Genomic DNA, 14,817 nt, shown 5'->3' with positions numbered 1-14,817 from the left:
TTTATATAATGTTTTTACTTTCTATGCATAATTAAGATTTGAAAAAAAACGCTTCTATTGAAACACCCTGTATTTGAATGCATTTAGCCCACCTCTTTTGAAATTAGTTTAAACACTTTGTCTCTTTGTGTAACGGTGGAGTTTCTGGCTTTCTATTGAAACACCCTGTATGTTAGTCTTTTTCAATAAAAGATTAAGTAAATATTTCTCTTATTTAAATGAAGATAATATCATTAATATTATCAAAATGTAGCTAAAAGAGGCCTATGCTACCTGTAACCATAAATAATAATTGAGCCATCATATTTTTTTTTGATTTTTAAGCAATGAAATACGTAGATATTATGACAGGGGGGAAGATTGTAGTAAATTAGGCTTAATAACATGGAACTCGTATATTCGTCGAATAAGAGGGGAGGGAATGGGGTAAAGGAGGTAAAGGGAGGAATGGTTCACTTTATTAGAGAATATGAAAATCTGGTGTAATATCCAAGTAATAATATATCCATTATTTTAGCAACTCCAGATACAGTGCAGGACTGCAGCACAAACATTACAGACCAGTCAGTTGTTATCATGTGCTCACCTGTCCATGATTCTGCCAAAGCAGACCACTATCTGCTAAGGCTAAGTCTTAGTGCTGACAATAAATTTACAAGGTAAGTTATTAATTAGTTCATTTAATCATTTAAAACTAGTTCTTAGAAGTATACAGGATTTCCAACGGATATAAAATAATATTTATTGGCTCAATTGGCGGTTTTTTTTCAAATTTCCTAGTCGAGCAAAGAAGCCCAAACACCTTAGTTTGAAAAAAATGAAAATGAGTGAGGGGGGTTGTAAATTTTTGTTTGTTTGTTTTAGTTTAGTTTAGGTTAGGATAGGTTATGTTTTACCTCGATGGGCACTTTGGAGGACCACTTAATTTTTTTTGTTTTTCATCTCAAATATTTTAGTAATTGTTCTATTTCTGTAATAATACCAAAATTCCTTATTTCAATATTGACATATTTGTATTTTTATAATGAAAGGAAGTCAAAATAAGATTTATATTGATAAAGTGAAGACTAAATTAGATATTGATAAATGCAGAATACCTGAAAATTATATATCGACAGGCTAAGTAAATGATTACGCATTGTATTTTCTCCCTCCAAATATACCAGCTAAAAAAGTATAAAATATGAAAATTAGGAAAGAATACTTTATTATTAATTTTACACCCCTTTTCCTACGGTATAAAAGGGTGTGATAGAAGAGAAACCCCAAAATTTTAGAGAATGCTTGAAAAAAGTTATTATATGTTGCATATCCAGAATATAATTTATCTAACTATCAGACTAATAGGTGGCGACCCTTAAAGTCTGCTAGCAATTTCCTTTCTCTTCTTTTGTGATTTCAAAGACCTTATTCAGAGTCGGCACAGGGTCCCCACTCCGTTACACATAACTCGTGTCCCCTCTATTCTTGTACTTAATGTTCTTAAGCCAAATAGTCACTATAAAAAACTATATAATATTAATGAATTATTTCATTAATTTTAAATTTCAATATTTATGATAAAAATTAACTTTAGTATATGATATCCTATTATATAAAGTAGTAAGCGTTTTTTGTCTGTCGCAAAGGATCTCGCTAACCGCTGAACCGATATTGTTCTCCTTTACAGTGAAGCTTCTTATAGGTCTTAAGAAGGTTTTTAATTATTTTTTTACTCTTATAAAACTCAAATTTAAAATGGGATGATGTCGACTTTTTCCCTCCAACCTTAAGTGCCCTTAGAGGCTTCTAGGGGCGTAGCCGCTAGTTTGTAAAAATAGAATCAAATTTTTAACGCTAATTTTTCAATAATAAGTTAAAATTTTTTTAATTTTTAGAATAGAGTTTCTGAATGACAATGAGCCTGTCTTTGTGGTTAGAGATCTACCCGCTGGGGCTAGGTATGTATATAAAAGGTTCACAACATCCATAAAAGCGAAGCTCTAATGTTACACGGTAGGACAAACTAACATTGACACTTATAGAGTGTCAGAAATTAAACAGAATATTGATCTATAAGTCTACTCAAAATTTGGATCTACTGAAGTTCACGGTAAAATATTGTTGATAACGAATATTGCCAAAAATCTATGAATTTTAAAGGCTGCTAGCTGCCAAACGGCTGAAAATACAGATCATGCCCACTCACTGTTTTAAGCGGCATAAGAAGGCCTACAAATAATCTGGAATAGCCATAAATCAATAATGCATAATTATCTCGCAGTGCAGAGAAATGCGCAGAAAAAAGGCCTATTTTACGAGTTTTTTCTTCAGTGAAGCTTTCCCTGTGCATCATTGGATCTTGGCTATTCCAGATTATTTGTAGGCCTTCTTATACCGCCTTAAATGGTGTGCGGATATGATCTGTACGTTCAGCCGTTTGGCAGCTAGCAGCCTTTAAAATTCATAGATTTTTGGCAATATTCGTTACCAGCAATATTTTACCGTGAACTGCAGTAGATCCCAAAATTTATGTATATGATTGTGAAAATCTAAAGGGGGGGGGGAGTAAAATAATTATCTAATAAAAAACAAACGGACAAAAGTGAACATTTCTAATTCGCTAAATTTGCATTATTAATTCTCTCTGGAATATACGCTTTTTTGGATAAATTCATCCTTGTTTTTCTGTTTAAAATTTTAATCATAACATTGAAGCTCATTTCTTTGTCATTTTACAGCTTATATAAATTTTCAATAAATATAGCCACCATCGTGTAATACACATACTAAATAACAAGAAAACGTATATCCAACAGCGATGGAGGTTCTCTATAATAAATTGATGTATTGGTACTTTCTTCCTAATTGGCTATCAAGCCCTGACACCCCCCACCCAATTCTTAAATTTTAAATAAAACTATTTTGCCTTTTGCAGAAAATAATGGATGTATCCTTATAATAAAATAACAGGATGTCTCTCTGTTTGTTTGTCTGTATGTTAAAATTCAATTTATAAAAATTTTAAATTGAGAGGTGAACATTGAACACTCCCTCAAATTTTTTTACTTTTTCTTTATGAATCTAAATTAAAAACTCCCTCCAACAGAGGCCTCAAGGGGCGTAGCCGAAAGGTTAGCCGCCCGAAATTTATAATGCATAAATGATAAAAATAAATTATAGAGTTGTTTCAATCTCAGTAACTTTGTATGCAAGTTCAAATTATGCCGTAGGGATATTTTCAAATATATTCACAATGTTTGCTGAAAACAAGGGAGGGAGGGTACAATGGGCTGTTTATTACAAATGTTAATCCCCAAAGTTTAATAATAAAGTTTCGGCTATATCCTCTTAGATTTTTTTTCAATTTTGAAAATTTTGGTAACACCCACCACTCCCCCCTCTTCCCCCCGACAGAACAATGACTTAAATTGAAAAATTGAAGAAAAAAAAACCAAAGAGGGTAATACCTATTCTTATTCGTTGGCTTAATTACTTTGGGGACTTTTATTCAATTTTGATTGTTTGGTTCATTAAGTTGAGTTTCCAAACATTTCAACCACTAATTGTAATCTACGGAAGGGGTTATTTAGTGTATCATCATTGTGGATGAACATAAATTTATCAGCCATTAGCTTATCCCTTTATATCCCTGGATGAAAACGATATATTATTACGCAGTTTGAATTTACCATAACATTTGATGTTTCGGTAGATTCCTCTTAGTATTATTTTTAGCGATTTCGAAAATTTGAGTACCCCCCCCCCCCCCCCCGACAACAAAATAATAATTTAAGTAAACTATTATTAGGTTGGACAGGAGGAAGGGAGGGAGGGTATATAAGGCGAGAAACGAGCCTTGCCTTGCCTCCATAGTCAACCATGCCAACCAGTCTAGGATCGCAGTCCCTCGCTACAAGGCAGTCGACTAGCAAACAGCTTCAAGCTTTCAGTCTATTTATATACAACCCCCTTATCCCCGCCCCCTTTATGTTCTCCCTCTCGTCCGCTACGTGTCCGCGTTTTTTTACTGTATTGTTTACCCCTTTCCTCTCCCATCTGACCAACAACCCCCTTATCCCCGCCCCCTTTATGTTCTCCCTCTCGTCCGCTACGTGTCCGCGTTTTTTTACTGTATTGTTTACCCCTTTCCTCTCCCATCTGACCAACAACCCCCTTTTCCCAGTCCCCTTTATGTTCTCCCTCTCGTCCGCGTTTTTTTAGCAAGAACAATTTTATTTGTGGGTTGCGTAGCAATATTTAAAAGAAATAGCCGACAACGAACATCTGTGGCCGCAGCGCTCGGCTCCCTAGCCTATAACCTAACCTAACCTAACCTAAAATAGTTTTTTGAAATTTAGAAAATTAAAGTACCCCAGACAACGAACATCCGTGGCCGCAGCGCTCGGCTCCCTAGCCTATAACCTAACCTAACCTAACCTAAAATAGTTTTTGAAATTTAGAAAATTAAAGTACCCCAGACAACGAACATCCGTGGCCGCAGCGCTCGGCTCCCTAGCCTATAACCTAACCTAACCTAACCTAAAATAGTTTTTTGAAATTTAGAAAATTAAAGTACCCCAGACAACGAACATCCGTGGCCGCAGCGCTCGGCTCCCTAGCCTATAACCTAACCTAACCTAACCTAAAATAGTTTTTGAAATTTAGAAAATTAGAGTACCCCGACATCAAGTTGTGGAAAATCTTTTCCTCCTCCCGCAGACTATCCAGACTGTCGGGGGGGGGGGGGGGGGGGTACTCAAATTTTCAAATTGATAAAAAATTTTGTAACAGGAAAACGCCGATGTTTCCATTAGCAATATCAAGATTATCTAGGGGGGGGGGGGAGGGTTACCTGTATTTTGAATATGTGGATATTGTGACACCAAAAGTTGTATCCGCAATTTAGCTTGCTAATATAGTTCTCAGATATTTGTTTACAGGGTCAGGGGAGGGGATATGGTAAGGTAATAAGGATATTAAACATTATATTAGCCAGCTAGGAGAAACATTTTTACATAGTATGCGAGAATCTCTTTCAATTTCCACGTAAGAGGGCATGACTGATAAGACATTTTTGGTAGCTAAGCTACGCTTCTACCGTAAGTGGATAAAACTTATCCATATAAAAATGAAAGTTAGAGGAGATCTTGCCAGTATACAATCACATGAAGATGAAGATTACAAGAATAATTATTATATTTAAGTCCTCAATTAAGTATTAAGTTTCTTCTTTACTATTAAAATCAAATAATGTTAAATTAATAGTGCAAATGCTTTAAATATAATGCAAAGTATTGATTTGAAAAAAAACATGTGTCAAATATTTTTTTTTATTAAAAGATATTTATATTTTCTTTTTTTTACTATACCTAGCGGTAAAAATTAGAACTATATAATATAAATAAATAGCTTTATTCTATGCTAATTATATTGTGTCTATTTAAAATCACATACTTTTTATAACTAATTTAAAAATTATCCTTAGTCGAAGTAACAGGATCTATGTCTTTCTCTCTGTACCAAAAGATCTCGCTAACCGCTGAACCGATATTGTTCTTCTTTACAGAATAGCTTTTTATGGGTCCTAAAAAAGGATTATAACGTATTTTTAAGAGGGTACCACCACCCTCCCAAGAGAAATCGCCCCAGGAAAAAATAAAAGTAAAGGATTCAGTTGTGTCTGTATGTATGTATGTCCGCTAAGATCTCGTAAACGGCGGGATTGATAGTATAGATTTAGTATTTTTTAGTTTTGGGAGAGGAAATATGCCTTATATGGCTTATGTTTTTAGTGTATGGTTTTAAATGTCAATCACTAATTGTAATCTACAGGAGGAGTAATTTTGCTTATCATCCTCGGGGATAAGTTTATTGGCCAATTTATTGTCCTATCCCTTATCCCTGCTAATTTTCCATTTTTTTATGACTAATCCCCAAATAAGAAATACTACGTTAGAGAATGACTTTCATTTATGAATGTTGTCATTCTTGTTTTTTTTTTATTTTGTAGGGTAAAAGCATCTGTTGTTGGTGTGAATAAGCACGGGGAGAGTCTACCTGCACAACTACTACTACATATACCTCAAACTAATACTATTGAAAAGAGAATCAGTGAACGGTAATATTTTAATTTTTTGATATTTACGTCGACATTATCCGTATATAAAACTAACAGGATGCTTGTCTGTTGCTTATGATCTCGCTAACCGCTGGATCGATAAGGCTGTTCTTTACAGTGAATCTTCTTATAGGTCTAGAGAAGGTTTATACCTTTTTTGGGGGAGGGTAAAACCACCTTCCCAGGAGAAAAATATACTACATAGTACATATACCTCAAACTAATATTATTGAAAAGAGAATCAGTGAATGGTAATATTTCAATTTTTTAGATATTTTCGCCGACATTTTCCTTTTTAAAAGTATCAGAATATTTGTCAGTTTGTAGCTTAAGATCACGCTAACCGCAAGACCGATATGGTTCTCCTTTGCAGTGAATCTTCTTATAGGCCCAAGGATATTTTATACCTATTTTTGGGGAAGGGCACATTAATCCTCCCAAGAGAAAAAATATATCAACTTTTTAAAACTAAAATTGATGGTGGAGAATCGACTCTTCACCCCTCCTTTTACTCAAGAGCCCCTAGAGAAAGCACTGCAACTAAAATAAAAATTCACACTGTTAGCCATTTTTAATTTTGTTATTGATGCAATGATACCGTCAACATTTAATACTAAAGACAGACGGACATGTGGACATGTAAAATTTTAGCTAATATTATTAGCTTCCCCCCTTGATATAATGTCATTTTGTAAGGGGTGTGGGTGTAGGATTTGCTGATAAACAAAGAAAGCTACCCTGAAAAGAAAACAATTAATTAGAAAAACTATTTTGGTCTTTTCTTAGACTACCTTAAGTTTTTCTGAACAGAAGAATAGACTGACAATCATCCTTCTACTTTATACCATACAATCGGTTTCGCCCCTAGCCTCTGGGGGCTTTGCCCAAAAAAATTAAGAGATCTTAAGCTCCAGATGGACGGACGGATGGAAGGACAGACGGACAGATATCAAGCTACTTTGTGTTATAGATAATTTTGTAATATTTAGATCTGTTGGTAAAGAGACAATATGGATAATATTTGCTCTTGTGTCCACGCTTATTCTGATCATTCTTATCCTTGGTATTCTCACAAGAATATTTATTATCCATCTGTGCAACAGGAAAAAGGTGACAGCTTTAGAATAGCTACTCTACAATTATATTGTATGCGCTTGTCTGTAATATTTTGACACTGGCAATACAGGCAGTAGGGGTTCAAATATTAAAGTAAAATCTATACTTAACTATGCCCATAGGGTGGGGACCTTGTCCGGATTTTGTAGTGGGTCTTTTAAATCATCTAATAGCGTATGAATTATAAACACAGCCAAGTCCCTATAAAAGAACAGAAAGCAATTTGTTAGAAGACGAAAAGGGTCTTCACCACTTGGGCCATGTATTTGTCTTGATTACACATCTACACTTATACATTTATTGTGTTTACAAGAAAAGGAAAAAAAACTTTTCTAGAATTATACTTTAAATTACACACAATTGGAAAAATTGATCCTTGTTTATAATCAAAATTTTCAAAAACCCTTATTCCTTCGTGTGTCTAACTAACTAACTGTCTAAACACATACGGCTTTTACACATGTGATCTTCTTAAATGCTAGATCACATATACAGCATGACCCTCAAAAAAGTATTTTTAAGCATCTGCAGCCCTTATTTCTCAATGAATTATTAAAAAATGCATATGTCCTTATTCTCCATAGTATTCCACGTAAGTAGATATAAAAATATTTTTTTTACCTCCATTAACACCGGAGATTTTTAGAGCTAAAGTTTTGAAAAAGTGACTGAGAAAAAGAATTTTTTTTTGCTTCTCTTATTTTTTGGATGGTTATATTATGTTTTTCTGGCAATTGAATAATGAGACACAAAGAAAAACAAGTTAACTAAATATTTCTTTTTTATTCCACCAAAAAATATAAATTTTTAATGGCAAAAAATACTACTGAATGAATTGATTATTTGCAAATTTTAGGTTATTTATTAACCCTTATTTATAGAAAAGGATTAATTATGACAGTTGCTCCGCCTACTTTTCTGACATCTCAATTATTTAATAAGGGGTAAATTAAGCTTTTTAGGCTAAAAAATCATTATGTTTTATTTTTATTTTCTTTAGAACTTTTTTGTTATTAAAGTTAGGATTGTGAAACAAAAACAATATTCCTGCTATATTCATAGAGATTTAATTGGTTTTTTAATCTTAAACAATTTTGCCGAATAAGTAAGTTTTTCAAAATATCATTAAACTAAAAAGACTCAAAAAATATGTGTAAAAAAATGCTTTTTACTCAAAAACTAAATTTTTTATTTCATTTTTGTATAAAGTTTCTGCTAGTAACAAAAATAAAAGGATTTCTAGCTTAATTTTGCTAAAAAAGTCGTATCATGTTAAAAGTTACTTTTTCCTCAGTCACTTTTTCAAAACTTTAGAACTAAAAATCTCCGGTGTTAATGGAGGTAAAAAAAATATTTTTATATCCACTTACGTGGAATACTATAGAGAACAAGGACATATGCATTTTTTAATAATTGATTGAGAAATAAGGGCTGCAGATGCTTAAAAATACTTTTTCGAGGGTCATGCTGTATATAGGCAAATTAACTCATAATACAAGTTAGCCACTAACACATAAAATGTAGCCTTATGAAGGTCTAATTCCGAAAACCCATTAACGGTCCCTCGTCTAACAAAACTGGTCTTAATCTTATAATTTTACAATGTGAAATCCGCGGAAAGCTGTCTCTAATATAGATTCGACAAATAGATATTATTTAATTTTATTAGAATCTGAACAACAATCGCCAACAGCAGAGATTAGAAGGTGAACAAAATCCACAACTTCAAAATATGCCGCAACAATTGCAACAACAACATCAACAGCAGAGTGATATGTATGGTATGAGACAGATAGTTGACACAGGTGGTGGGGGACTACAGATCAGCTCTGCCCCTGCACACGGACAGACAACTAGCAAGAGCATGTTCATATTAGATCAAGGTGAGATCAGGAATCTAAAGGGATTTTTATGTCAATGAATAAGAAATCGTTAGTTCAAAACTTTGGGGACTAGCGTAATATACAGTCCATTGTCCCCTCTCGGAGAAAACGTGAAATTCTCGTGTGCTATGTAAGATAGATGGTTGAAATTTTTTTTAAGGATTTCCTATACCATTTAGCCGCAGTATGTAATTTACTTGGTCCTGCGGTCTGTCGGTCATGCTCAAAAAAAACCTTTTCCGTGATTTTTAACTTGCTCTATATTTTTATGACCACTGAACATCTGCTCAATAACTGACTTTGTCCCTTTATCCAATTATGATTGTCTGAACTTTGCTACTTATAAATTTTGTCATCTTTGTTTTTTTTAATATTAACACTTTTGAAACTTTAATTTGATTTTAGTGTTAATAAAGGAATAATATTTGTTTCACATTTCATGTACTAGAAACGAAAATTCATCAATTCAAAATATAAATTCGAGAAATAATGTTAATGATGAACATGCTCCCCACACCCAATAAAACACTTCAAAGCGCCCAGAGAAACAAATTAAAATTAAATTTAAAACTATATATTAAAGTCATGATGTGAAATTAGTAATTTAAATTAACATCCTTCAAAAGTTTGAAATGCTTTTCTGTTTCTCTAAGTTCAACTAACTTCCACGCATAAAAGATTTGGTATGTGAGTCAGAAAATTACTTCATGAACATTTGAGAGCATTTGATGATTTTTAAAATCAAGAATAAAAATATATCGGAGAAAAAAAATAATCATGAATCTTTCATCACAAAACTTTTCTCACGTATTTTTTTTATTTTGTATCATGGCTGACAAACCGGCGGAAAATATATATTTCTAGCATCGTATTATAAACGGCTTTCCGCGGATATAGAATGTACAATTATAAGATTAAAACTAGTTTTTTAGCCCCGATGTGCCGAAGGCACCGGCTAAAAAAACTGGTTTTAATCTTATGATTGAACATTTTTATATTTGTAGAAAGCTGGATATAATACGATGCTAGACATAGTTTTTTCGTATGGATGAGAACCGGTTCCTATCCACCGGATTCGAATGAATACGAGAAAGTAAATTACATGCTGGATGCACAATGGCGTAGGGAAAATAAGATTCAGCCGTCTATCTTGAAAATCAGCTGAAAAAATCACTATTTCTTCAGAGTTGCGGAATGACGGACAGGCAACGTGATTTATAGGATAATTCGACAATATGTTGAGTCAATAGGTCAATTCAGACTTATATTATAATTTACCCTATTTACTTTATTATTTACCCCTGCTCCACTTCATATTAGTTCTTGAATTTACAACTGCTCAGGGAGATATAAAATATATTCCAGTGTGGCTTTGAAACCGTTCAATATCCACTGGATTAGAACCGGTTCTAGGTTATACTGAAAAATCATTTATCTTATCGTGTTATAGAAAATTTTCTACAAATAATTAGTTTTATTAGAATAGCCTTCGGCACCTCTGATCTAGCAAAACTGGTATTATGGTTATAGTTTTCTTTTTTACCTATCTGAGGAAAGCTGTCTATGATACGATGCGATGAATAAGTATTACTCTAGGACTTTTATGTTTTAACAAAAAAAAACATTCTTCTACGCAAAGACGTTCTTCCTTTTTGTTGAGGAGAAGGTGGTAAATTGTAATATATGTATTTTCCACCCCCCCCCCCCCCCTTGGACTCCATGTTCATTTTCCTTGAAAGCATCATACTTAAGCTTCGGACAGACGAAAAAACAGATATCCTACTACTTCGAATTATAAATTTCTAACAAATGTATGTAAGTTAAAGGTTAGATATATGCAGGATATAAAGTGTGTTACTTTTTTATATGTTTCATCAATATTTGGCCACAACTCAGTCAAAAATGCTTACAAAATAGACCTTTTTCGACCTAAGATGCTTAAATACTTCCTTTACAAGCCCCATCAATCAGTTTTGAGATATCTCCATATTTCAAGGAAAATTGACAAAAAAAAGACAAATTTGGGTGTTACCTTTTTATATGCTCAGATACCATAAAATCAATAAAAAAATACTTATTTATACTTTTCTCTCATTTTTAAAGTTTGATTCTGTTAAAGTAAATATTCTTGAAGGGATTTATGCATTGATTTTACAGAAACATAATATTTGGTGGAAATAAAAGATCTTCAAAAGAATTTTTTTTTGGAAAATAAGAAATTCAACCCCCATTGCCCTAGAGAACAGCTGCTGACCTCTAGTGTTCATGGTTTTGTCAAGCACATGTTAAAGAAAAAAAATAGCCAAAAAAGTACATAAAAAAGTATCTTAATGTGTTAGAAAATTAAATTGTTTAACTTTAAATTTGGGGATGCTGACCTTAAAGATGCTCTTACTGGTGGTGATGGTGACCCAGAAGGCATTGAAGTACATGAGCATTATGGCAACACAACTATTGATCTATGTTCTGATTTTTAAATTCTTAGCAGCCTCCAATGAAAAAATATAACAAGAACTTTTAAAAATCACAATATTTACCTTATGAATTTGAGAATAAAAAAATCATTTTGGGATTTCTCTTGATTGGAGGCTGCTAGGAATATAAAAATCAAAACATAGATCAATAGTTGTGTTGCCATAATGCTCATGTACTTCGATGCCTTCCGGGTCACCATCACCACCAGTAAGAGCATCTTTAAGGTCAGCATCCCCAAATTTGAAGTTAAACAATTTAATTTTCTAACACATTAAAATACTTTTTTATGTACTTTTTTGGCTAATTTTTTTCTTTAACATGTATTTGACAAAACCATGAACACTAGAGGTCAGCAGCTGTCCTCTAGGGCGATGGAGGATAAATTTCTTATTTTCCAAAAAGAATACTTTTGGATACAATTTATTTCCACCCAATATTATGTTTCTGTATAAATCAATGCATAAATCCCTTCAAGAATATTTACTTTAACAGAATCAAACTTTAAAAATGAGAGAAAAGTATAAATAAGTATTTTTTCATTGATTTTATGATATCTGAGCATATAAAAAGGTAACACCCAAATTTGCCTTTTTTGTCAATTTTCCTAGAAATATGGAGATATCCCAAAACTGATTGATGGGGCTTGTAAAGGAACTATTTGAGTACTTTAGGTCGAAAAAGGTATGTTTTGTAAGCATTTTTGACTGAGTTGTGGCAAAATAATGATGAAACATATAAAAAAGTAACACACTTTATGTGTTTATATGATATATTTAGAGTAAAATATTTGCCCCAATAACTTAAATAGGAAACAAATTAGAACCTAAGCGGTCCAGTGGTTTTGTGGTATCCGCCTAGGATAAATGGCAGACACCAGAGTTCAAATGACTACGGCAGTGTGAACAGACGTGGACACCTATACTATAGAGAAGCTACGCTTCTCTAGCAATCACTAAATAATAAACAGAATCTATTCAGTTGTTCCTTTATTGAAGGTCTAAGGATTACTAAAGTTGTACAACATAATATAAATACATATGGATTAGGAATAAAGATAGTTAAAGGTAAATCATACAAGTAAAACATAGATAGTTGCAATGGTTAGGTAGATGGCTATCCCTGTCCGGGGGAGGCAGGATAGCCCATGGAACAGCACAATAGGTAGATAAGCATAGAGGGGTTGAGTGGTAGGTCTGGGTACTAAAAAGGGAAGGTTTGATGATTACTGTGACAACAACAGTCTGTGTGGGGGTGATTCTATCAGGTGAGGGAAGGCTTAGATCCTTTATCCTCAGGGCTGAGGTGGTGCTGATAACTTGGTGGTTGAAGGGGAAGGTTCCGGTGCTTAAGAAGGGAGAGGGAGGGGTAACACCCCTCCCTCCATTTGCAGGACAACTGAGAGATGAAATCAATACCGTTATCTGACATATTTTCAGGTGGCTTTACAATTGTAGAATAACAGGATTTAGCTGGGTGCGTAGCATCACTATAATGTCTTGGTTTCTGCATGGCCCAGAGTTGCCGCATACCACAGTTTCAGCGCATAAAAACAGACAATATTCTGCAACAGAAAATAGAAAATTAATAGAAAAATATTTCATACTTGCATTTGTTTACCTCAGTATTTTTTATATTTATTGAAATAAAAAACCCAGATTCACCAAATTATGCTAAAAGTAGAAAATATACAGGAAATTAGATTATTCTATTGTATAATTTGACTGTAAATAAACTGCAAAGAAAAATATATTCATTGTATACATAAAAACTATACTGTAATGTAAAGTGATAAAGGTTTTTTTTGTCGAACACTTATTATCTCAATATCTACACTAATTGGGTTTTCTGTTTTAAGCAAGCTTTGCATAGTTCCTGTGGTTTTAGGCTAGTTTATTTTCAGAGTTAAGTCTTACTGTGGTTTTAAGCTATTTTTCTACCCCTCTATGTCTCTACGAATACAGAGCCCCTAGAGGCTAGAGACGTAGCTTCTATTAAATAAAGTAATAAGATTTTTTCTGAAGAAAAGCTCTCAAAAACTACTTGTCTCGATAGGTTATACTTTCAGGGAAGCTTTATAGGTATGGGTTGGTTTTAGGCTATTTTTTACCTTAAATACACGTACGAACAGACGTATAGACGGACGAATTATAAAAATACCTCGCTTTTGAAAATTTAAGCCTTCTTCAAATATCATGAGTTTTCCTTACTTTTTCTTGAGACAAAGCTCCCTATGCGCTGTGTGTGAAGCTTCTGGTATGTAATATAGAATATTAGGTATAACCTACAATTTTCTTCTATTTTGTTAAGGATGCAAAAAGTGCCAAAATACTCTCATTTCTTTTCTGCATTTTTATTAGCCTAGCTTCTCTGTAAGTAATATGTGTTGGCTAGTCCACCAAACATGTGCATTTGTGAGATTTCTGGAAAGTGTGGGGGGGGGAGGAGGAGTGGTTATTCGACCCTCGACTTTTAGTTTAGCTTAAAAGAAAAGTTATAATTTTAAATATCTGTGGAGGGGTGTATAGAGGGGGGAGTTACCCTCCTTCTAAAATTGTTTTAATCTTTCCTGATACCTTTAAGAAACATTACTGTAAAGGAGAATCATATTAGTGCAAAGGTCTGCGAGATCTTAAGCTACAGACAGAAAGCCTGACACACAGACAGACAGACATTGTGTTAGTAGTAGAAAAAGAGTTGTTGAGAAAGCATTTTCCAGTAAGGATTCGAAACCGATTAGTATCCGCCTGATTAGAACTGGATCAGCCATACCGAGTTGTATAACTTCGTATTATAGACAATTTTCATACAGAAACAAAGTTGTGTATTATATATGTAGTTTTTACAAACAATGATTCTTTGTTACATTCTGATGTACACACTCGAGTTATATAAAATTCAATAGCATTAGTTTTCTAACTAGTAGAAAAGAACAAACTATACAGAAGCATAATACATTTGAGTTTTTTTTAAATATTTTCAAAATTCAATTCATTAAAAAATGAATTTGTATCGTCCTTGTTTTTTAATTTAATGGATTAAAGAATTTTGCACCAACTCTGCGAAATAAAAAAGTATAATTTGCATTAATTTAGTGAGTTGAAATTCTATATTCAATGTCTTGCAACCTTAGCACTTTTTAAACTTTCATTTCATTACTCTGTACATTTATGTTTATTGATAAATATTCAATAAAACACATAGTTAGAAGCAAAATTGTGTTAGGTCGGAAATATGGTTGAACGG

At 33.2% G+C, this 14,817-nt stretch overlaps 1 protein-coding gene across 1 annotated transcript in view; it reads left to right on the top strand.

The window, feature by feature from the left end:
- LOC145324200 (uncharacterized) overlaps positions 1-14,817 on the top strand; it is a 47,219-nt gene that overhangs the window by 25,852 nt on the left and 6,550 nt on the right. The window contains exons 13-17 of the mRNA XM_080166821.1: positions 518-659; positions 1,878-1,940; positions 5,993-6,100; positions 7,090-7,210; positions 8,886-9,099. Coding sequence (XP_080022947.1) covers positions 518-659; positions 1,878-1,940; positions 5,993-6,100; positions 7,090-7,210; positions 8,886-9,099 — 648 coding nt within the window. The remainder of the gene's footprint in view (positions 1-517; positions 660-1,877; positions 1,941-5,992; positions 6,101-7,089; positions 7,211-8,885; positions 9,100-14,817) is intronic.

The sequence above is a fragment of the Acartia tonsa genome, chromosome 7, assembly GCF_053477335.1.
Source record: "Acartia tonsa isolate MP-2025a chromosome 7, ASM5347733v1, whole genome shotgun sequence".
Lineage (NCBI taxonomy): Eukaryota > Metazoa > Arthropoda > Copepoda > Calanoida > Acartiidae > Acartia > Acartia tonsa.
Note: the sequence above shows the minus strand (reverse complement) of the source record. Positions and strands in the feature narration are given on the sequence as shown.